This window comes from Falco rusticolus, chromosome 11 (assembly GCF_015220075.1).
Source record: "Falco rusticolus isolate bFalRus1 chromosome 11, bFalRus1.pri, whole genome shotgun sequence".
Classification (NCBI taxonomy): domain Eukaryota; kingdom Metazoa; phylum Chordata; class Aves; order Falconiformes; family Falconidae; genus Falco; species Falco rusticolus.
The window spans coordinates 28,625,833-28,650,044 of NC_051197.1; the positions used below are offsets into that span (position 1 = coordinate 28,625,833).

The window sequence follows — 24,212 nt, forward strand, 5'->3', positions numbered from 1 at the left end:
AATACCTCCAGGGGTGGTGACTCTGCCACGTCCCTGGGCAGCCTGTTTCAGTGCCTGACCACCCTTTCAGTGCAGACATTTTTCCTAATACCCCATCTAAACCTGCTCTGGCACAGCTTGAGGCTGTTTTCTGTTGTCCTGGTACTCGTTAAATGGGAGAAGAGACCGACCCCCACCTGGCTACACCCTCCTGTCAGGCAGCTGTAGGGAGCGATCAGGTCCCCCCTGAGCCCCCTCCTCTCCAGGCTGAACCCCCCCCAGCTCCCCCAGCTGCCCCCCCCAGCCTGGTGCCCCGGCCCCTTCCCCAGCCCGGCTCTGGACACGCTCCAGCCCCTCAATGTCCCTCTTGTCGTGAGGGGCCCGACACTGACCCCAGGGTTCGAGGTGCTGCCTCCCCAGTGCCGGGTGCGGGGGGCCGGTCACAGCCCCGCTCCTGCTGGCCACGCTGTTTCTGGTACAAGCCAGGATGCTGTTGGCCTTCTTGGCCACCTGGGCACACTGCTGGCTCACGTTCGGCCGGTGGTCGCCCAGCACCCCCAGCCCCTTTTCATTCAGGCAGCTTCCCAGGTCTTTTTGCCGAATCTCCTGTGTTTCCCCCCGCAGGTGCGGGGGTGCGTTGCCCAGAGATAGCGCAGGGCAGGCCGCAGCACCTGGGACAAGTGACCGAGAGCAGCCAGGCCGAAGGATGGCACACCTTCATCCTCATCCCCACACCGGGAGAGGGGGAGCACATCCATGCTTTGTCGTGAGTGAGGGGATTCCTAAGACTCCGGTCCAAAGTCTGGCTTGCAGCCTGCTGCTCTTTCCCACAGCGTGCCCACCCGTGATAGGGGCTCACGCCGCGGCAGCCCCCACGCGTGGCACCGCGCCCGGCCGGGGGCTCCCACGGGGGCCTCCGGGCCGCCATTTGCTGAGGCTGGAGGTGGAGGAGGGAGATGGACTCGACAGCTGTGCCAGGCGAGGGGGGGGAAACTTTCCACCCGAAGTAGATACCGGGTTAAATATAAACCGCCTTTGGGCTGGCACTTGGCTGGGACCCCCGGGGCGGCCGGCAGGGCTGAGCCGGGCCGCCCCCGGCACCCGCATCCCGGGAGGATGCAGGCGGCCACCCGGCCCCCGCCACCACCGGGGGCCGGGGGCTCCCCCCGCCTCGCCGGCCCGAGCCGCGGGCGGCCTGCGAGTGCCCTCCAGCGGCGGCGGGGACGCGCCGGGCACCCCCTCCTGGCCGCCGCGGGAGCGGGGCCGCCGGGCCGGGCCTCGGGGGGTCACGGGGCCCTGCCGAGCACGGAGCGGCGTTTGGGGTCGCCGGGGGGACGGGGGGGGGTGTCGCGGCGGCCAGCGCTTCCACGGAGCATGAGGGTGCGGGCAGCCCCTGTCAGGCCGTTCCGTTTCATCAGCGGAGCCGCGGGCGAGGGGGATACGGGGCCGGGCCGAGGGGACGCGCCCCCCGCCGGCCCGCTGACCCGGGCCCGCCGCCGCCCGGAACTGTCGGGCACGGGCGCGTTTCCCGCGGGCAGCCCCGGCCGCGCGTACCGAGGCGTGAGGGGGAGCGGCGTGGCGGGCGGACCTGGGCGGGCGGCGGGCCGCCATGGCGTCGCCCCCGCTGGCGGCGGCGGCGGTGGCGGCCGAGAGCGGCGGCGAGGCGAGCTCGGGGTCTGAGGAGACGGGGCCGGCGGCGGCGGGCCGCGACCTGGCCGCGCTGTTCGAGCAGGCGGCCGAGCGGCTGCCGGCGCTGCTGCCCGCCGCCAGCAAGGAGCAGCTGCTCTACCTGTACGCCCGCTACAAGCAGGTGAGGCGGCACCGGGGCGGCCCGGCCCGAACTGCGGTCTGAGCCCGGGCGCCCCGCGGGCCCGGCGGCGGGCGGGGAGGGGGCAGGCCCGCTGCCCGAGTGGCCGCGCCCGGGGCTGTGCCGGGGCCGGCGGCCCGGGGCCTGCGCGGCGGCTGTGCGAAACGGGAGGTGCCGGGCGGGGAAAGTTCTGTGAGGGGCTGGGGGGGGGGGGGCGAGGGCCGGCCGGGCCTGGCGGGACTCCTCGCCCCCGCCGCCTCCCCCCTGCCCGCTGCGGGCAGCCCCCGCGCTGCCCCGCTCCCCTCGGCCCTGGCTCCCGCGGGCTGCGCCGTAGGGTGCAGGTTGGTGTGGGGGGTCGGGCCGTGGTCGTGGGCCGTGGCAGGCTGCTGCTGTGCTGGTGGCACCGCCGCTGGCTCTTCGTGGGATGACAGGGCTGGTGGGTACTGCCGCCTCGCCCGGGCTCTCGGCGATGGGTGGCTGGGACCAGTTAAGGGTGGCAGTGGGGCGGTGGGTAGCACATGGCAGCGCTGGCCTCCCCAAGCATCGGGCATCTGCAGCAGTGACCCAGGTGCAGGCATCAAGTCTTGGGGATTTTCACGCGACCACGTGAAGGACGTGCCTGTGCAGATCTGTGGAGGGCTTTACAGTGCACTAGGAAACTAAACTGGTTGGTTCTAGTTATAACGTTGAACATGACTCCTTTTCCCATTCAGTCCCTGTGGAGTGAGCAAGCTGTAGGATGTATCTTATGGGAATACACCGTGTGGCTTTTGCCTGTGGGAGAAGTTTCATAAAAAAAAAAAAAAAAAAAAAAAAAAAAGCACCAGTTAAGATACAAAGGACTGTAATAATCGCCTAGCCTGGAGAAACAAAAAAAAATTGAGTATTGTTACACCTGGAAGACTCAGGTGTGTGGCAAGAGGTGCTGCCTCGACTTGAAAACTGAATCCCACCTGCTTGGATTAATAGTTGAAGTTGGGTGTGCACATCTTCCCCATGACTTTCCTCCCATATAGAATGCCCTTGTCCTGCTACTTACAAAGGCTTTAATTTTTTAATGCAATATTTAATTATCCTCTAAGCTGGTGGCTCCTAGGCTGTGGTTTGTGGACCATTAGTCTTATTAAAAGCAAACTGGTCATGTGAGGTTTTGGGTTTAGATTTTTCTAGTTCTTAAACAGGTCTCCAAGTTTCTCTTCCCCTTTTAAGAAAAAGGAGGGTAGAAAAAAACATTAGGAGAACTTTTAAAAATAACAAGGCCATGCCTGGGATGAGATGAAAAGAAGGGGTTGGTTTTTTTCCTCTTCTGTATTTTTTTCCTCTGTATTCTCAGGAAACTTGTTGCAAATAACCTCTTATTTTTTGCTCTGTTGCAAATGCTTTGTGGCTGTCCTAGGTGGAAACAGGAAGGTGTTACTTGAATATCGGCTCATGATTGTCCACAGACTCCAGAGGGTTTCCTGGTGGTAGTTCTGTAAGACCAACAAGGTGTTTAATGTTGAAAATTATTTAAATGAGAAGCTATTTTGCAACAGTTTTGATACAAGTCAGAAAAAGCTGATAATTAACACTGTGTCCGCACAGATTTCCAGTTGCCTTCAGCTGAGGGGAACAGGGTGCTTCTGTCCTCATATCGTCTGTCCCTCTTGTCCCTGGCCAAGCAGGATGCAACAGCAAGTGCCTTTGTGCTCCTTGGCTTCAGGCTGTGCTTGGCTCTGTGTTTCTGTGCTTTTGGCTGCCCAGTGCCTTCCAGAAAGGTGCCATCCCTGTTACAGAGTGCCTGGGAAGGTAGCACTGGCAGTGGAGATGGGAGAAGTTTGCTAACACAGCTACTGCAGGATTACGCTCCACTAACTTTGAGTTTTGCAGCATTTTGTGCTTTAAATCAAAACGAGGGCGCTTAATGCAAGTTTTCTCTATTTAATTATAGCAGCTGTATCAGTATGCATAATGGGTTGCTAATATATTACTCCGGTGGACAGTAGTATTGCTAGCGCACAAAAGGTGCTGACTCAGATCTGTCCGCTGTCCTTGATTTGGCATCCTTGTCTTTCCTCAGTTTAGTATTTTATGTCACTAAGGGCTTTGATTTAAGATACAGCACCATCATAAAAGAGGTGACAGTAACAGCTGAGCTCTCTGTTAAAATACTGTATATTATTTATTTCAAACTGTTTGGGTATATAGGCATTTTCCTGGAATTTTATTACCTTTTATTGGAGGCCATTTCAGGATTTTATTACTTTTCTCTCTGATTTTGTTTATGTGTCAGAGACTTGAAAATAAGGGAATTGCTTAGTTGTCAACTCCAGTGAGGTTTTTCGAAGATGTTGCTGAGTTTATGACTCTGCCCCAGAACAGACTAGTTGGTAGGGCTCTGAACTGGGACTGATTTTCTTTTTCTCCCTCTACTTTTTGTGTGGCTTTGGGCAAATCACTCCTCTGTGTCTTGAGTCTGTTGTAGTGAAATGAAGGTAGTGCTTGCCTGTTGTGTTCAGGATGTGAAAATCCGAGGTTCAGTAGTAACGGAGACCAATGTAGTGGTTGTCATTTAGGGAGGGGAGGGAAGCCAGAACTTGCTGGAAATGATTGGACTGAGAAAAGTGATAGGACTGAGAAAACTGCCATGCCAAGAGGAGGATGTGCCAGTGCCTATGTAAATGCTGAGAGGTGCAGGCAAGCTGGGAACCCAGTGCCGCTGGCAAAATGGAGTTTATGCTGTCTTTGAGTGTAGGCTCAAAAATATAATCCTGTTTTTGCGTGATGTCTTTCAAATATTTTAGAACATCCTGTTGCACGGAATAGCGTGATGGTGCTGACTTGGTTGTTTCCAGCGTCACTCTCTCTGTCCCTCTGGGATATACAGCCCCTCAGTCATCAGGGCCAGGACCCCTTGCCTTCTGTGGTTGATGTTTGCTTGTTCTTCCTTACGCCCCACTTTCAGTTGGTTAAGTACAAGGCTTTCCCATGGGTTGGGGCAGGTTAACAGGGCAGAACTTTGGGCAGGAACAGGCAGGAATTCCTGTCTTGCCAAAGAAATTCAGCTTACTTGGTGTGTGTACAGTTAGAGCTTAGTCCTGCTGTCCGTGGCAGTGAGTTCTGTTCTTGTTAGTACTCCACAGAGAAGCTGCAAATATGATTCACCTTATAAGATTTATGATCGGATAAGAATATTTGGCTGGAACTCCCTGCTGTATAAATGTGTTAGTTGAAAAATTAGCAAAGAGCAGTTTTCCTACCACCACTGGGGTAGGGATCAGTTGTGGAGTAATGTGTAAGGGGAATCTCAGGGCTTCTCGCAGTCTGGACCAGCAGCTGAAGTTGTGTGGGGATGGTATGCAGTGCTAACACATCTCCGAGCACCTCTTTATGTGAGTGCTCTTCTGAATGGTGTGACCTGCAGCTCCTAGGTGAAGGCTTCATCCATTTTCGCCACAAATGCAGATGCCTACAGACACTTCCCATTTGGAGCTGCCTGTACATACGATTCATGAGTGTAATGCCTGCAGGCGACTCTGCATGCAGAAGCAATACTAGGAGGGTATTTAATGCATTCTGGCAGTCTTCTTTTTTTAATGCAGTTGGTGAGCTGTAAGTGAGGAGAGCTAAGCATCAAGTGACCAGTCAGCCCCCTAAAGACCATCAGTAATTATTTTGCAGACACAGAATGAGAAACTCTTGACTTGAAATACTAGCATGGGCTCTTGTCTTTCTGCTGGTTAGGGAGGAAAAACAGCTTTTGAGGCCCTCCAGGGAAGCAGCAGGAAGACAAGAGTCCTTCACAAAGTTCCACCCTCCCTGCCCAGCACTGGCATGTTTAGCTAAAACTCCCCTTCCTCAGCTGTCAGGCTTGGGTCCCCTCTCATGTTTAGATTCCTGGCTGGTTTCTGATGCATTATGGAGTCTTGCAGCAAAAAGAGGGAAGCCAAAACCTTTATCTTCTTCTTTCCAGCAAACCACTGCGTCTTTTTAATATATTGTAAAAAAGCAAACAGGGCACAAGTGCGCTTTTTTCCCCTCTTGATGGATGAAATTTAACTACTGTTCCTTGATTTGTATTACTATTGATGTTACTAACAGTCTTTCCTGACGCTAGAACAGCCTTTGAATGCCAAATCTAAAGAGAGGAAACTGCTGTCGTGTTTTGATGATGGCAGTGGAAAATTAATCTTAAAACAGATTTTTTTTTTAGCCCTCTTGGCCAATTTTTTCAGGTTAGATGTTGAACTAAAGAATTGCCAAGCAGGCGTTTTCCATACAGATAATGAATTTACATTTTATTTCCATGTTTGTTTTGCTTTTTAAAACAAGTAGTCCCATCCACCTCTGAGTACATTTACACTACATGAATTGTGATTGATTTGTAGGACTTAACTGTTGCTAGCCCTTTCTCCTATTTCTTCATGAAATGCGATATGTTGTTTTAAAGGCCAGCTAAGATTTCTAATTTGAATGAATTGCTCACTGGGAGACAGTCAGATGTACAGAAAATTAATTTCAGTTGCAGTCACTCATATCCTCTAACACTTTAAATGAAAACATAGTGTAACTAATAAATATATCTCACTATGGGCATGCTCTCTTTAAAGCCTGATTAATGATTCCATCCTCAGCATAAAATCCCCACCCTGTTAAGGTGAAGAATTGTTAGTTGATTTAAGCACTTCACCTGCCTGAACACTTGAGCGTATTTCATAAAACATTTGATGAATGCGGTTTAGTTTTGCTTGGCTAACAAAATGTTCAGCTGGCAGCCTTTGCCCACCTCCAGAACATACCTGTGTTCCCCCTGCGGGGTCTGTTTAAATACCCCATCTGTCCTGGCCTTTCTCTGCTCTCGGCTGTGCTTGGTGTTGCAGGGATGTGCTGTGTTAACTGCTTCCCAGGGGCTGTTGCATTTGGAGCTGTGGTTCTGCTCTGGCTTCTGCAGTCTTTCATCCATCATCCCTGTGGGATATATAGCACTTTCATTAAAAATAAGTAACAAAAAAGGCAAAACCTCTCCTTGCCCCCTCCAAACAAACCAACCCCCATGTTTTGTGTAAATTCATTCCCTGTCACAATGATATTTTTGTTTCAGTTAGATTGATTTTACCAGTGACACCTGTGTGCAAGAGGCTTGATTTTCTACGAGGAAGGGGCACTGATAACAGCCAGATCTGATGGGTCCTGACCCATATTCCCTGGCTCTTCCAGGCAGGGACAGAGACACATTAATTTATACGTTCTGCTGAGCTGACTTCAAGAAAATATGTTACCTAAATCTCAGCCTGCTAATTGCTCTGTTCTTGAGGCAGTTGTCAGCGCTGGCCTCATTGCAGGAATGTGATTGTGCAGTTGGAGCCCTGGGCAGGCGTAGCCTGTCAGTCCTCTGTACTCCCCTTTGGGGTGAGCTTATGGAGGAGATACGGCTGCTAGACTTCCCTGCAGTGGGAGAAAAGGGCTTTGTATTTGTCCCATCAGTACACCACCCCATGGAAAACTGCCTGAATCCCACTGGCACCCTGTCTGTTTTACACTGGCTGTAAGATATTTTAATTTTTTTTCCATATCTCCATCCACTGTTCTGGCTTATTCCCTTGCTTCCTTGTGTTTCTTATTTCTACCCCCAACATTTTAATTTTTGGCTTGCTTCTGATGGGCTGGATCATCTCCGCCACTCAGGCCTTGACTTGTCGCTCACGGTGCTTTCTATGCAGCCAGATGTCTTGGAGCAAATTCAGAAGCTGCTTGGCATTCCTTCGCTCGGGGTTTGTCCACTTGCCTTCCAGAGGACCTTGAAAATAATTAAGTAAATTCTGTTTACTGAACTTTGGGTGGAAGCAGGTGAATTTCAGCCTTAATGAATAATCATCTCTGTAGAAACCCTAATCAACAGAATTTTTCTTGATACTGGTGGAGGATGAGGCATTTGGCTGGGTAATAAACATAACATTAAGTGAGAAATCACTTGCTGGTTATCCCTGTTGGCTAATGCATGCAAAAGAAATGAGCTGCCTAACAAAATTGCTTCCCTTGCATCATGCAAAGAAAACACAGGGATGCAGAGGCGCTAATAACTGTGAGAGCGCTAAAATGAGGGCAAGATGGGGTTCAGTTGTGACAGTTCTTTCCCTCAAAAACCTTCCCTCTGGCACAAGAACAAAATACCCTGAAACCATCAGAACCCAGTATTTCCTTATGCCAGTCCCCTTCCCTTTGTCTTGTTCTAACAGAAGGAAACTTTTTTTTTTTTAGGTGAAATTTGGCACCTGTAACACTCCCAAGCCAAGCTTCTTTGATTTTGAGGGAAAGCAGAAATGGTAAGAGGAGATCCTTGTAATTCCTAGCGCTTTCTGGGTCTACTTTTTGTTGCACCTTGTCTCATCTGTTAACTGTCTGCCACTGAACTGGCTTTAAAATCCTTTGTTTAATAGGGAAATGTTTACTGCTATGCATGAGGCAGACATGAAATAGCAGACTCTTGTATTTACCTTGTTCATCCAGAATTAGCCTGCATACAAGAAAAAATTTGTGAAAATAGCTACAGCTTTATGAACAGCTTTGCTTTGTGAGTGCAAACTATGTTCCAGGCTGGATCAGGGTCCCCGAAATATCCTTTCACAGCAGAGTGCTGCACTGACAGGGGCCATTCATGGCTTCAGAGAAAAGTTGACTGTTTCAAACTGAATGAAAAATGGCTTCGCACCCCCTGAAAGTATTTAGATGAATCTGTTCCACTGATGGCAGTATAAAACCGCATTGTGCTGTCTCCGGGCGGCTCACTGATGTTTTGCTCTCTCTCCTAGGGAGGCTTGGAAAGCCCTGGGAGATACCAGCCCTCATCAAGCTATGCAGGAGTATGTTGCTACAGTGAAAAAACTGGACCCCAGTTGGAATCCACAGGTAGGAAACATGAAAATATTGTTCAGAAAACAAACCAGCATTTGTCTTTGTAAAGCTGACAACGGTTCAGCTTCACACAGATTTTAATTGCTGCTTGGCAAACTTCATTTTGAGCAGATTAAAGTCTTAAATTAATTTTTTAAACTCCCCTTTTGTTATGACTGAAACGTGAAGAACCGTCTCTTTCGTAATTATCTTCATTACATTGAGCACATGCACGGGGTTGGTTTGGCTATAGTGATCTAATTTATTTTGCTTTTATCGGTTCATGCTGTATTTAGCATGTAAAGATACTTTTTATCCTTTTCTCATCTTTCTCTTTTCAACTGCTATTTAAATGTTGATCAATAGAAAGCAATCTCCATGAAAGTGACATGAACTGAATGATCAATTCTAAAAATGTTTCCTTTTTGTTTCGATGCAGTAAATTACCAAATCTGATTATGATTAGGTACTCCAACATAACAAGTGTATTTGTAAGTCCTGTATGTGTGTGTTACAGGGAGACTGTACTGTCATTTTAATTAATCTCTTTCATGTACCAGGTTTATTACTTGATTGAATATTTTGAGGATATCTCCCTGGTTATAGACTGATTTTTGTACATTTTTTTTTAAAGAGGATTGCTCTTCAGAAAAAGTATTGCCTTTGATTGGAGATGGAGTGGAGATACTTCTCTAATAGCAAAATGCTGAAGGCATAATAATTTCTTTACACGGTAGGAAACTGATTCTTTTTTGGTCCTGTGCTTTGGAAGCAAAATCTTGTGTGAGCACAAGCCTACGAATCAAGGATTTGATTCTCAGTTGTCTTCTGATGCTGTTCTGAAGACTTAAGGGTAATTCTTTTTTCTTCACTAGTTTATGTTTCATGGCGTTGATCCTGTTTTTGTGGCAAAGAAATACTGTCATTTAGAGGAAAGCCTTTTTAATGCCCTTGGGGAAAATAGTTGTAATGCTGTGTGGTGCAGTTAACAATGTGCTGTGCAGTACAGTTAGCAAAATCTAGCTGCATGCTGTGTAAATTCTTGTCCAATCTAAAATTCTCATACAGGAATAAAATAATTTTAAAAGAATCCATGTACAGTCCTGACTGAAGGAAGTGTCTAGCAGTGTAAAGTGGAACACACAAATATTCATTAAACAGTGAAATAACCCTCTGAAAAACCAAAACACCTAATGCTTTCCTGAAGTTTTACGGGTAGAGCTTCAGTTTATAAAAAGATTTGACGTGCATGGTGACAAGTTTTAGCTTTGGGTACTCTCTTCACTTTCTTGCTTCAGAGAAATACTTATTGTCACAGGCGTGACCTTCGGGTTACAAAGCTGTTGGCTAGGGAAGAGGAATAATCTGTTAGGTTTTTTTAATAAATAAACAAAGAAGCCATATAGCAAACAAAGAATGGTTTGCAGCACTGCTCTTCCTCTCTTCCCCTAAGGTGAGGAATGAATGTGTGTGAGCATGTTTCTTCCCATTGCTGTCCTTGCATAAGCCTGTCCCAGGACTCAGCAGAAACTAGACCGTGCTGGGTAATGCTGTTGCACCAGCATGTTTGCTCATTTAGGTATTGCTTCGTCCTCCCTTTTTGAATAGTTGGTGCAAGAAGTGTGGGCTTGCAGGAAGAGGGCAGTGCTGGAGGTTGAACAAAAGTTTCTGGGAAGGTAGGTTAGAGTGGTTTAAAGAAATGTGGGTTTTCTTTGTTGAGATGTTTATGTTGCAGTGTTTCAATAGCTGTGCTTCTCTCACTATTGCAATATGCATATACATATAAAATGCATATATTTCTTGGCTTTTTTGAAGCCAATGATTTTTTTCCTCTCTGTGGTCACAGCGCACGGAACTATAATATAATATAATGCTCAGGAAAGCCTGTAGGGTGTTACTGTCCCTACGCTGCTGCGCAGGTGCCACGTTTCTTGATCTGCCTTCTTTGCTTTTCCTGGGCCTTGCCTATGGCTGAGCGAGAAACCTGTTAAGAGATCTGAGTGCTTTACATGGAAGGAAGATGCTGAGGTGCAGAAAGGCCTAGCAGAGGAAGTTACGTGAGCTGAGAATGTAGTTTAAAAGTTAGCATTACAGTACAAGTGACACTTCTTTAAAAGAAGTCACCTGTCCTTCCTACTACATCGTCCTTTTAATTCCAGTTTTTATACAGCCAAAATACTATCAGGAGTCCTCTCACTCTGATCTGTCTCGTGTTGCTCTGTACTCGTTAATTTTTTGTTATTACAATTTTTTTCCCCCCTACCAAATCCACCTTCTGGAGCCACGAGAGGGAGCTCTGTTCCTTAAAATGATGGAGATGTATGTGGCAGGGGATGGAGATAAAATAGCTATTTTAGTCTTCAAATTTCAAATTGGATTTATAGAAAAGATCTGTGGGTACATTACAAGGTGCTTCATCACTGTCATTGTATCTCCTTTGCATGCTCATCTGCTGGGTTCCTTTGAATTTTTCTTACGTTCAGTAGATCATGAATGAAATACTCCTAGTATTTGGTTAAAAGTGGTATAAAGTGCTTGGTACAAATTTGAAAAGTTCGGCTTTCAGATCATTATGAATCTTTAATAGTAATTATAGTACAAGGGTGTTGAATTTCTTACTGTGAAGCTTCATGACTTTTGCTATTGTAAAGCTTTCTCAATACTACCTACATACTTTATCTTCAGCAGTTCATCTCATCCCTTGAAGTTGTTCTTGTGTGTTATCTTAAATATTCCTCAGTCTCCTATTTCATATTTTTGCAAAGGGTTTTAAGTCTTGATCCTTTAGTACTAAATGTGCAAAATTTAAAACTTAGGAACACCTTATCTTTTTCATAGGTTCATTTTCTTTGCAGCAGATTTGCTGCTGCAGCTTTCAAGCTGTCAGTATTTTTCTTAATAAATAGGATGGAACTAAGTGCAGTGTTTCTTTTGCAGTCCAAATAGATCCACTTTTTAATTTCTTTTTCTTGATTCTTCATTGATTCATTCTTTCAAATTGACCTTGCAGTTCTTGTATTAGTACATTTTCAGCATCAGACTGTAACTGCTATCATTTAGTAATCCTTGCTTGTTTTGGAGGAAAAAAACCCAGAAGTAAAAACATTCTGATGCAGTAGGAGCACCCTGAATTTGTGTTCAGAAGCAATGAGAACACCAGTAGGAGCCAAGATCTGACCTGCTGCTTCCTGCATGGAGTTCAGAGTAGCTAGGACAGTAGTTAGGACACAACTGAACATGGAGAAGCAGTCGCACAGCTGTTCTCTGCTCTGCGAAGCTGGTATGCCACTTTTGACAGGAGAGGCACATCTGCTGGCTCATCTCCATGGCTATTTCCAATGTCGTTTAGTTTCTTCTTCACCCTTGCTAACAGCAGGTTGTCTGGTAGTCATGCCTGATTTCAGAGCCTTGTCTAAAACCTGGATAGAAATTATACTGCATTTATTATTAGCAATTTCCTTGTTAGGAAATCTTTAAAGTAGCAGATGGCCTAAGGGGTACTGAGGTGGGATCCATTGTCTTTACATTCACAAAGCTGCAGGAATCTCCTTGCTGTATTTATCTTGAATCCAGAAGTGTAGAGCCAATAATCACAATTGCCTTTCTGGATGCTTTGCAGTTACGTCCTCCTGGGTTGGCATGGTCATACTGTGTTTTGTGTCGTAGGTTGTTTTGTTCCTTTTCCCAAGAAGAGCTGTTAGTAGGAGGTCAGGGCTATACTTTTCCGTGCTTGTCTCCATTCTCCTCTTGATGCAGTCTTCCTTCGTCATCTTCTACCTTTTAGTGCATCTTTTGTTTCTTGTTCTTTCTTGTGAGTCATTCATTTCAGTCTGAAGTTCCAGGCAGTGGGAAGGTAATTGCTTGGACTGGCTCAGCTCTATTTGCATATTTCAGAGACATCACCTGTCCTTCAAGTCTATTCACTCTTCCTCCAGAACAGGGAATAATTTATGAAGCAGTTCTTTTGCATTCTCTATCCTTAAACAGAAACCTTTCATGCCGTCAACACCTCCCACTGCTTTGGGTCCCTTTAGAGGGGTAGTGTCCCAGCTGCTTTGCTGCTTGTACGTTCACCTGTCTTCTTCCTGCTTTACTGGCAGCAAATGACATGTTGCTTTCAGAGGCTTTTGCTGACGTGTGTGTGAGTTTGGCAATGATGCTCATCTGCTCTCCCTGCCAGCCACCTGCAGCTTATTGCCTACATGTGCTCATCCCCTGGCCCCTCTCGTGTGGTGGCTCTGGGGTACCCGCTGTTGTGGTGCTCTCCAGAGGTCTCAGCAGTGGGTTTGGTGATTTAGGGAGGTTCACCTTCACGAGCTGGTTGTCTTGCATTTTTATGCAATAACTTTGTTCCTGTGTACATCGCTGTCTCTACTGTATAATTGGGTGCTTCTAGTACTTGCAGTTTTTGAGACAGTCTCCATGGCTGTATTTCCATTCCGCCATGCACTCTAAAATTCTGATCTGTCCTGTATTTGATACCACAAATCCCCACTGGCTTTTAAGCACCCAGATTTTTCAAATCTCGGATTGGTATGGGAGTTTGTCCACAGGCAGTGACCATCCGGGGGCAGGACCGGGACAGCACCTCTTCTGCTCAGCAGCATTATACACATCTCTGCAACTGAGTTCATGTCGCAAGGGATGTGGGTGGAGGTGTGTACACAACGCTGCAGTGAGGCGGTTAGGAGCTGTTATTGATTGTTTCTTGTAACAAGACGGTTATATGGCACAGCTTAAACAATAAAAATAAATAATAAAAAAAGCATCCAGACTTGCTCATCAGTTTTAGCCTTCCATTTGCTGATTGCAGTTTTGGCATCTCTTGATTCTAAATATTTCCTTTTCCTATTTCTTATATTGCACATTTACCAGTTCCAATCTCAACAGCTTGTCATGCTACTAACTTCAGTGGCATCCTTCCCCAAACACTGAGAGGCCTTCTTTCTATTTGTTTTGACTGCTGAAATTTTCAGGAGGACTTAATGATTTTTCTATTTCTGTATTAAAAAGAAGCAAAATTGGCATTTTGACTTGACTGGGTTTCACCAATAATGCACTTAGTAAGATTTGTGCTGTGTAATGAGGAGAGTTGAAAATCTGAAGAGCCATGTGTCTAAGGCAAATCAGGAAGACAACTCGATTTCAAGGAAAGTAGACATTCACTAAACATCTCTTTCAGCTGTTAAAGGTCTGAAATTCCAGTGCTGATGTCTGCAGGAGAGAAAGCTGCCTGGGTTTTTTCCAGTACTGTTCTGTGCCTTGTTGGAGCAGAGGAGGATTTATTTCTCTCTACTCTGGACCAAGTAGTCAACAGGGGTAAATGTACCTATTGCTCTGCTGGCGTGGGAGCACCCAGTCGTGTTCGGGGCAGCTGGGAGAGGACCCCTGGGGAACAGACAGTCAGTCTCATGGAAGAGAAAACTTCAGAGTGAATAAAATAGCAAATGCACTATTGCTGCAGGCTCAGAGCAGTCCAGTAAGCTGGAAAACCTGCAGGAATAAAGCAAATGGATTTGTCCAGTGGCCAGTGGGTGTTTTTGCAGGAGGTACTGCAGGGGGCAATATTTGATAAGGTGGGTAGCCAGCTCCCCCACACAAAGGGGTGGGCTTCACACACCCCCACACCCCCCACTTGTTTCTGTTGAAATAACCTTTCTCGATCACATTTAAATGCAACAAGCAAGTTAAAACTAAAATGTGGAAAAGAGAATTTGCAATTCAAGGGTACAGTGAAAAGCAGGAGAAACAATTTCCAGATCTGCAGAGGAGTGGGGTTTGTATGTATGCTTTTTGTAGGTTGCACTAGGTGTTACTGAAATATTTTAACAATTGATTCAAATTGATGAGCTGCTTGTATTTCAGTGGGATCTCCAAGGCAACTTAAAATTTCTGTAGTGACTGAAATACAAACTGTGTATCCCATGATGTTAAAACAGGCATTTGGAAATCCAAACCTTAATTTTTCTTAAATTTGAACTCATTGCTCGAATCTGGCCTCATGTCTGAAGCAAGCAGCTTTGCTCTTTTGCAGTTTACGGGTTTTATGTTTGGTCAACTTCTTAGAATTACAGTAGTGAATGGTAAATCAAAAGTAGTTTCAGGCTGAAATCTGTGGATTTCTTGGTTAGTACTGCAGGCCGATGGAAATTAAGAAATGCATTAGAGAAACTGCAGTGTCTAAATAAAATGAGTGCACCCATCATGTTTTCCTGTTTTGTCTATCAGTCAAACAGATGTCTCCCTTGATAATCTGTCCAAGCAGCCACTGTTTGGGGTTGGGAAAGAGCAGCAGAGTGGTGTGGGCAGGATTACAAGGGGGATGGGAAGAGCAGGAGAGGAAAAGACCTGTTTGGGTCTCTGCCTGTCACCAGCAGCACCGTATTTACATACCTGCTATGCAGTTAGTTTGGGTAAACGTCTCAATTTATGGCTTGCTATACTGCGAGGTCAAAAACTTTGAAACTAGTGACTTTATTTCTTTTGTAGTATAAAAGCAATTTAATTGCATCGTGTAAAGTGGGGACTAATCGAGTTATGGCTGTGCTCCTTAAAGCTTGCCTTCCTGTGCTGCGCTAATGCAGCACGCTGGGGAGAGCAGCCTGCTGCGCTCCTGTGAGCTCCGCAGCAGTGCTGCCCGGGGTCTTTGCTCCTCGCTGCTCCTGTTTCTTTCTGGGTGTGTATACATCCTTGTGTGTCAGTTCACACTGAGTGAATTTCATGTGTGACTTTCTGGTTTTCTCCCAAATGTTAAGAATAAAAATTGTACCAAAATGCAGAAAACAAACTGCGCTATGAACTACATATAATTTGAAATCTCTTATTTTGATGGATGACCAGATTGGAAGAAGCAAATTACTGAGATAATTCACAAACTAATCAGGCTCTTCCCCTTAAAACAAACAAACCCCAAAACAAAAACCAAAAAAACCCCAAACAAAAAACCCACAACAAAACAAAGCAACAAGCCTATATTTTTTTACTATTACTCTTTTAACGGAAAAGGAAGGACTAGAAATTAAGAACAAAACCAAGAAACTGAGCCACCCCAGGCCTTTGGCCTTGGAGCATGTAAGACTGCAGTGTTCTCTGGGTTTAGGCAAACCGCAGAGTTGGGGGTTTTGGGGGAATGGTTTTGCAGTATGTGTTAGTTTGGTGTATGTCCTGAGGCGGGTTAGATCTTAATACACAGAGGGATTCTTCTGCCCTGCTGCCTCTTGCCAGCTGTGCAAGCGGGGTTCGTGGTGGATGCAGCCTTCCTGTGGGAGGGAGTAGTCTATGCTGTGCATGGCTAACAAAAGCTCACAGTTTGTGTACACCTTACTCATATGTGGAAGACTACAGGCAGAGTCACCCACCTTATTTTATCCACTTGGGAAAAATGGCAGTTTATTAGCTGTATAAGTTAGTCCTTGAGTGTTTTGCTTCAGGAGCATGCTTTTGGAACTGATTTTTCTTACTAGCAAGGGGATGTTTTCTTGTTTCTGTTGTGTAAGACAGTAAAATATCACAGAACAAACATGAACTAGATTTCTTCATTCTTCTGCAATAAAGGTGGAGAGTGTTGCATCCTTTGCTTCTCTGTACCTTCTCATGAGAAAAGCGTGCTGATGCTTTATGTACTCAATATAGGTCCTATTCATAAACATAGCTGTCCATATGTTATTTGCTACCTTTCTGTCCCTGTCTTTGCATGTGTAACTGTTTATCAATTTTATTCCATGCAAGATAGCTCAACTCTGGCCCACCAGACAGGAGGTAGCGTGTTGCCTGCCTGCTTTGTTTTATAGACTGTTACGCTCTCGGCAGCACATCAGATTCAGTTTCCTGTTTATCCTTGCTGTTATTGAAAGCAGCGCAGGCTCATGGGCAGTACAAGTCCTCACTCAGTACTGGGAAGAGAATGCTGCCATCCCTTGGCTGTTGTTTAAGTGAGAGAGTGGATTAATAAAATAGTATGTGTAACTTCTGTTCATAACGATGACAGCGTGGATGGGAGCTGGCAGTTGTTTGCCATGAACCCGTGGCCTGAGGATGGAGTTGTCAGAGATGTCCTGAGGATGCTTTGTTCTAGCAAGTAACTCACGTGCCAGGCGTTGGGGTGCTGTGCTGGTGGGGCTGTCAGCCATGGTGGTCTGGGAGTTTGCCTGTGGACAAGCTTGATAAATTATAGGGCTTATTCTCTTCCGCAGCTGCATTGTGTTGCAGAGCACAAAACAAAGTGCCAGATCCAGAGTGAGATTTTCGGGTTTTTGGAATTGTGGTTCTGGCAAGCTGTGCAGAAGTGAAAAAGTTAAAATGAACGAGCATCTCATATAGAAATATAAACAGCTGGAATATGTGTCAGCCTCCCACCCCCTGGGACTCTGTTGGATTGTTCTCTTTGATTTTACATCTCTGCAGAAATTTATGGTCTCGGCTCCTTTTATTTATGACATTGCAATCCTCGTTCAAGCGATTGATTGAAATACAACAGTGTCAAGCTGCAAGCCTGTATTTTAGAAAGGTTGAAGTTTAGAAAGCAAACCAGCAATGCAAACAGTAGTGTATTGAAAGCTGCGCTGGAATCCTGTACAGAGGTTGCCCATGTTTTTATGATCCTGAAATTCCTCACAGTAAAGCATTACCATGACAAAGATTTATACCTTTTCTTTGTTCCTCCTTCCTACAAACATACTGTATGTTAAGTATGCAATCTTACTAGCCCTGCAAGGGCTAACTTTTGCTTGTAACGATGTTAGCCCCTGTGTTTCCAGCTCAGATCCAGCAGTGCTGATGCACAGTATTGTTAGCGTACTGTGGGCAGCATCATATATTCTCTCGCAACTACTCAGATGTAACAGTAGCTGTTTTCTGGGGTTGTAAACAAGAAATTGAGGGGCTTCTTGTTTTTGGCTCCCAATGCAGTGATTTTGGTTAAAAATTCAAGCAAAGATGAAATATTTTTTTCCTTTTGAATTTGTCAGTGAATTAACTTTCATCATCTTGCACTAATTCAAAAAAATACCTTGTACTATCTGGAATGTATTCAGAAAAAAGAATAATTAGAAATGTAGCTCTGCCTTGCTGATGCTGAGTGTGCTGCTGCAGCATAGTGATGTGTGTGGCACCCCAGCGTCATGATTCCTGGCTTACTGGTGGATTAAGACACTGCATGCTAGCCAGATATACCAGAGGCAAACGGAGGAAAAATCCCATCAAATCAATTTAAGTATATATATCAAACTACTGGCATTCAGTGATGACAAGATGTAACAGAATGAGGCAAGGTACTTGCTTTAATGTGTAATTTTCTGTGGAGCCGGGACTTTGGTTGCTTTTTTCTTTCCCCTGTAATAGATGTCCAGAAGTAACAGGTTTTGCTGTATGGCCGTAGTGCACAGGTAGCAGTCCCACAGCACCTGGTTATTCTGTATTCCCGCAGCTGTGGGGCTGGAACCATGGGATACAGCTGAGCTCTGGGATCTTAAAACTTGACTTGAGCAAGTGCTCTCCTAGCTGAGAAAGCATCTCAATATCAGAGAAGGGCCACCAGATCAGGTTTAAGTTGCTGCTGATTCTCTGCTGTGGATTGTTGCTGCTGTGGCCGAGTTGACAAAAAATGGATAGGTGCTGATGCTTCCAGGAAGAGCCCAAGATCATGGCTTAATCTGAGATGGCAAGGTTGAATTTAAGATGTCAAACCACAAGCTGAAGTGGCTGAGGTGCAACCAGGTGTTGCCCTCTGCTGTTTTTTTTCCTTGAGGTGGCAGTTTCTGGCAAAGCAAGGAATGGTTTTAAATGTCACATGCAGAATGTCATACGCAGTCTTCATTTGCTGCGGATTTTAGCAGCCAATGCTGCTTCTCCCCAGCAACAAAAACATGGATAACAAAAGTATGGGAAAGCTTGTTTTTATGAAACAGCTGTGTAAGGCTGGAAGCAGAAAGAGCAGTGTTGTTGCATGAGAAGTGCCTCCACCAGCAATCAAAACTTTCCTGTTAGGTTAATTTCTGTACTGACATTCCATGGGCTAAAACAAATGGGAAAATGAAGCTTTCAGTACTGCTAAGCAGCATTACAAAATTGGGATCTGGGGAGGTTGCATCGTGGGCTGACAGAGGGAAGGTGTTGAACCAAGCAGGATGGTGTCAGGGCTGTAGGGACAGGGCAGGCAAGCAGGCAGTGAGATGAGTTAGGGGCTTGGAGCAGAGGCTGAAAGAGCAGGCTGAACGTAAGGCTGATGTAACAGGAGGTCTAGAAAGGGACAAAAAGCAGATAAGAAGTTGCAAGGAGAGGTGGGGAGGAACAGCAGGGTTAAGAGGTGCTTTCCCTGCTCAATTTTAGCTTCCTGCTGGCCCAGCCACTTCCCAGGCAGCAGAGAGTCTCCCTGACATCTTTGGACCCCAGTATTTTCCTGGGGTGCTCAGAAGAAGGTGGGCATTCAGGAGGCGGACGTTCAGTTGCTCTACAGCTTGCTCAGGAGATCGTGGTAGCCTCTCATCCAAGTCTTGCTCCTGTTTTGGCCAGCAACCCGCCAGGCTGTGCTAGCAACTTGACGGTTTTAAAAGGGGTAGGGTGCAACCTCTAATTAAAAATCCAATTTTTCAAAGTAATTGAAACTGTTGCAGAAATTTCAACGTGCTGTGTCAGATGCTGTTACAAAATTCAGGAACTTGGGTAGAAATTACAAGTTTATCTTACTGTGCAGTATGTAATGCCTTGATTTTTTAGGTATGGAGTTGTAGACATTTATTTGATGGTATTCAGACACAGGGAGGGTCCGTGTACCCTGGTGCTTCCATTCGGTTGTGTAAAGGCTGGTTTAAAAGAGAGCATGTGTTAATTAAAAATAGCATATGCTTTTCAATAGTTGTAATTGTTTTGTGCGTAACATAAGCTATAGCATAATTAGGCTGTTTCTTTAGTGAAAATACAGCTTTTCATGTTAGAACAAGGTTAAGTGGTTATGTTTAGCTTGCTCTTTACACGAAGTATCAAGGAGGTATTGAGTGTAATTACTGGAGATTAAGATGTTGTTTGGAAATTAGCTAACACATTGGTTAATGTCTTGTAAATGCTATTTGTCTCTTAGAGTGGAAAAAGAGTTATCCTTTAAAAGAGCAGGTATTGTCTAGTACTTAGATACTTGGGCACTATTGTACCCCTTTACTGCTATTGTAAGAAAAGATGGCACTCCTTCAATGTCTCTAGAGCATCCTGTGAGTGTGTTGAGCTGAACTAACCAACACAAAGGCACTAAAAGGCTCAGACACAACGTCAGTGCAGGGCGCTGGGCAGCTGCCTCCAGATCCTGCTGCATCCTTCTGGCTGAGCCTGCAAAGGGTTACACCATAACGTCAGAAACCTTTGTTCCTGCTGGGATGCTCAGATCCTTCCCTTGCCTGAGCCTGTGGGGACAGGGACCAGTGAAGATCTCTTCATTTTATATTTCTCTGTCTGCAGAGTGCATAAATCCACCCTCTGCCTTCACAATCCAGATCTGTTGGAGGAAACACATTTCAGTGGTGCTGGTCAAACAGCCTTGGAGCCGTTCCTTTTGCGAATGGGGAAATTGGCCTCTGCCACTGCTGTACTGCTGTCTGGCCCAGTGTCACTCCAGAAAGTACAGGATGACTATGTCAACAGGCAGGCTGGGGGTGGGGGCTGATGTCCTTCCTTTGTTTCTCAAAAGTGAGAGTTGCCTTTGGCTTTCAAGCTTCAGAGCACGTGTTTCATCTCGAGCTATGTAGCCTTTCAGTATTTCTAGTTTGTCTCGGAATATACTTCTGGCTCATACAAATGTCTGTGTAAATCTATATAAATGAATATCTTGCATTAACTTGACCAAAACCAGCAATTACAGTACAGGCTCTGCTTGTATCTATAGCTTGGTCCCCTCTGCCTGGGCATTTGTGGATTTTCATATGGGTGATGTGACAGAAGTGATTGATTGCTTCCAGGGCTGACGATGCAATGCTCTGTGTTCCCCTCGTGAAAGCTCAGATTTCTGCAAGCTGCCTCACGCCGGGAGGGTGCAAACAGGCCACTCTCTTCACCCTTTGGTCTGCAGGCTTTGGGAGTCTGCAAGTTACTGCAGGGTCCCCAAAAAGGGGATGAGGAAAGGAAAGTCTGCTGGTGGTCTTGTGTTTGCCACCTCTGTGTCTGGTTTTCCATTAAAAAAAAAAAGCTCCACAAATCAAAACCTGTTGGAAGCCACTGTATTAGGGTTTTTTTGATTGAGCATATTATTTCATTCCATGCATATGTTAAAATGTACACAGTGAGTCATGAAATCACAGCTACTGGCAAGTATAAAACTTACTCAAAATTATGTTAAGCATTTTACATTTATTTCCACTCCCCTGACTGTCTTTACTACTCATTTCCAACTGTGATTATGGTTCAGTTATTAACTAACTCGTTATAGGTTAAATGAGTAATCTGCAAGGCCTTGTTTTAGATCACAGTGCTGTTTAATTATGACATTAATTATAGTGTGTTTGTTTTTATTTTTTGAATGTAATCCAGAAAATATTTTCCATGTCTTATGTTGTGTTTTTTAAGAGGAAATCATGTGATGAGGTTTAAAAGGACCAGAAAACTTTTTTTTTTTCAAATGTAGCCATTAATGGAATATTAACTAAACTGCCCCTGCAATATTTAAAACAAAACAAACCAACAACCAAGCCCCACATTATCCTGCGGAGTGTACTGCCATTTTTTACAGGACAGGTTGCTCAAATGGTACAGATCCTCAGTGGTCTCTTGAAAACGCTCCAGGTGCTGAGTCATGTGCACGCTCTCCCTGAGCTGCTACTGGGAGCCAAGAGGGATTGTTGAGAGAGGAATATTAAAATAGTCTGTTTATGACGGCCATTAATACGCCTGGTGCGGAGCGTACAGCAGCCTTGCATGAAAGGTGGCTTTGTAGCAGAGGCTGCCCTCAGCCAGGGTGTGTTTTTATCTTGTTCGGATGTCACTGGCCTCTGCCAGTCTGTGAAGAGTGGTGAGAAATGCTGAGCTCACGCATTTTAGCTGGGAAAGGAGGATTTTGCATCCTGCTTGAGCGTTTAACGTAGTGCCTAATTTTATAGATGGTAAAAAAATAATTCTTCTAGTAGCATCACCTCTGAAGGGTTAATACTATCCTGCCCTCCTGCTGCAGGTAGTGTGAAGTTCAGCTGAGCTGTAAAATCAGAAGGATACAGGTGGAAAATACCTTTGGAAGAGAACATTGTTTGTCCTCATTTCATGCTTCATTAGCCGATCTGCCAGAGGACACTCCTGCATTGTTCTGGGGTCAGGAGCCTCCTGCAGTGCTGGGGGAGAAGGGACATCTCCTCCCTGTCCAAGGGCTCTCATCTTCGGACCACCTGCATTTGGGGTGGAGAGCACCCTCCTCCCCTTGGCTTTCCTGGCACTGGCCTTAACTAGCAAAGGAAAAGACGGCAGCAATTATGGCACACACAATTAACGAGCTTCTAATCTCCAGCCTTGTGTGTAATTGCTGCTGTCAAATACAATTAGTGTCTGCCCAAGTTCCCTTCCCAGGGGGATGGCCAGGCTGTGGCACAGAGGGAGAGGAGGAGGGTGAGTATCTGAAACTTTAGGAGAGTTTACATTTTCTTGTTAGCTTCCTAATAATCCTCACTCCTCTCAATTTGTGTCCAGAAATGTTAATCCAAAGCATTAAGGGGACATGGTGGCCAGCAAACCAGGCCTCGAGGTCTACTGTTGGGTTAACTGTGAAGTGTCTTCTATAAAATTTGTCACCTGAGACTGTACCAGCTTAATTACAATTCAATCAGCACACTTCAGGGATTTACTGGTACCTGATGTGAGCCTGATGGGGTTGCAGGATGTTGCTTGTCCTGTCATGGCAGCTGAGACTGGAGTTGCTGATCACCTCTCAGGTGTATTTTGGGGCGCTGGGACCTGGGCTAGGGTTTCTCCTGCCCAAGCAGACCTCTGTGAACATCCAGCACTTGCAGCTCCTCCAGACTGTCCAGTTCAGGAGCCTCAGTTGCACCCCAGAGCCCTTGCAGGCACCCTGCGAGGCCAAGGCAGATTTTGGTTGGTTCTTTGGTGGCTGCTGAAGGCTGCCACGTTCCTGTTGAGCAGGGTGTCTCACTGGTCTGCTGTTGTGTGTCTGCACCTTCCTGCAAAGTGGTACAGAGCAAGGTAATGTGTGGCCCTGGCGCTGAGTTCTGCGCAGGGCCATGCGGGGAAGCCAGGGAGCATGCTATGGAGAAACCCTCCTCTACAGCTCAGCCATTGCTCCAAGAAGGTGAATTATGCAAAACACATGTAGACTGAAATCTGTACTATGTATTTGCTGCTGTGGAAACACTTGAGAAATTTTGATTGTAGTAATTTTGTTGGGAGTGTTTCTTGTCTCCATACCATAAAGCTGGATACAGCTGCTGCTCTGCCTCAAGTTGTGTCAGATTCAGAGGAGAAAAACAGTACAGTAAGTAGCCTCTGAACATTGAATCTTAGAATCATTTAGGCTGGAAAAGACCTTTAAGATCATGGAGTCCAACCGTTAACCCAGGACTGCCAAGCCCACCGCTAACCCATGTCCCCAAGTGCTACATTACATACCTTTTTAAGTATGTCCAGGGGTCATCCAGTATCTCAGCCACCTCCCTGGGCAGCCTTGTTCCAGTGCTTGACCACCCTTTTGGTGAAGACATTTTTCCCAACACCCAGTCTAAGCCTCCCCTGGCACAGCTCGAGGCCTTTGACTTGTGTCCTATCACTTGTTACTTGGGGGAGGAGACAGACCCCCACCTTGCTGCAAGCTCCTTTCAGGTGGTTGTAGAGAGCGATAAGGTCCCCCCTGATCCTCCCTCTAATCTAAAGTAACTTCTTCCATGCGCTGCAGTGGCTCAGGTGTCAGATCCTGATGCATAGCTCATTTAAGTTGTCCCACGTTTCTGTTTCCAAGATGTGTGATGATGAAGAAATTGGATCTTGACCGTTTTAAGCCGTTAGCCAATGTAACTTCAAAGATAAGTATTTTGATTAGATGAACCTTTTTGCTAATGGCTTTCTCTTTTTCTTAAATATGTATTTATGTGAAGGTACTTAAAGGTTTTTGGTGTGGAGAAAAGCCAGAGTGAGATATAAGGGAATTGGGGGAGTTGATAGTTGTGCTGGGCAGCACAGCCACATGCCGTGCCAAACAGCTCTTGCTGCTCTGTGTGTTGGGTGTGAAATTAGCCAGGCAGAGTTCTTGTTTTGCTCTGGATCAAGCTGGGGTGCCCTACATTTAACCAATGCCTAGGGTCTAGCTGTTCTTTTAACTCCAAGATCTGGGTTTGGTGTGTGTAGTGTTTTGGTGTTTTTTAAAGCTTCACTGAAACTTGTGCTGTTCCTGCTTTTTTGTAGTGTCTTTGTAGGACTTCTCTGTACCTTTCCTTCTGTCAGATTCATGAGTGCCTTGCCCTACATATAAAATAGCTGTGTGCCGTTCGGTCCCAGCTAATCACTGATGATTTTGCATGATGTTCACTTGCATCTCTATAACAAGTGCTGCAAAAATTCAAGAGGAGAAATGGATCATGCGGTG

General features: G+C 45.9%; 1 protein-coding gene across 5 annotated transcripts in view; it reads left to right on the forward strand.

Moving 5' to 3' along the window:
• Positions 1 to 1,351: 1,351 nt before the first annotated feature.
• Positions 1,352 to 24,212, forward strand: part of ACBD6 (acyl-CoA binding domain containing 6) — an 87,765-nt gene continuing 64,904 nt past the window's right edge. Inside the window, exons 1-3 of one of the 5 annotated variants that reach the window (XM_037404144.1) lie at positions 1,352 to 1,789; positions 8,024 to 8,088; positions 8,575 to 8,671. In XM_037404144.1, coding sequence (XP_037260041.1) covers positions 1,589 to 1,789; positions 8,024 to 8,088; positions 8,575 to 8,671 — 363 coding nt within the window. In that variant the 5' untranslated portion in view covers positions 1,352 to 1,588. The remainder of the gene's footprint in view (positions 1,790 to 8,023; positions 8,089 to 8,574; positions 8,672 to 24,212) is intronic. The other 4 variants (XM_037404145.1, XM_037404147.1, XM_037404146.1 and 1 more) reach the window with 4 other exon arrangements.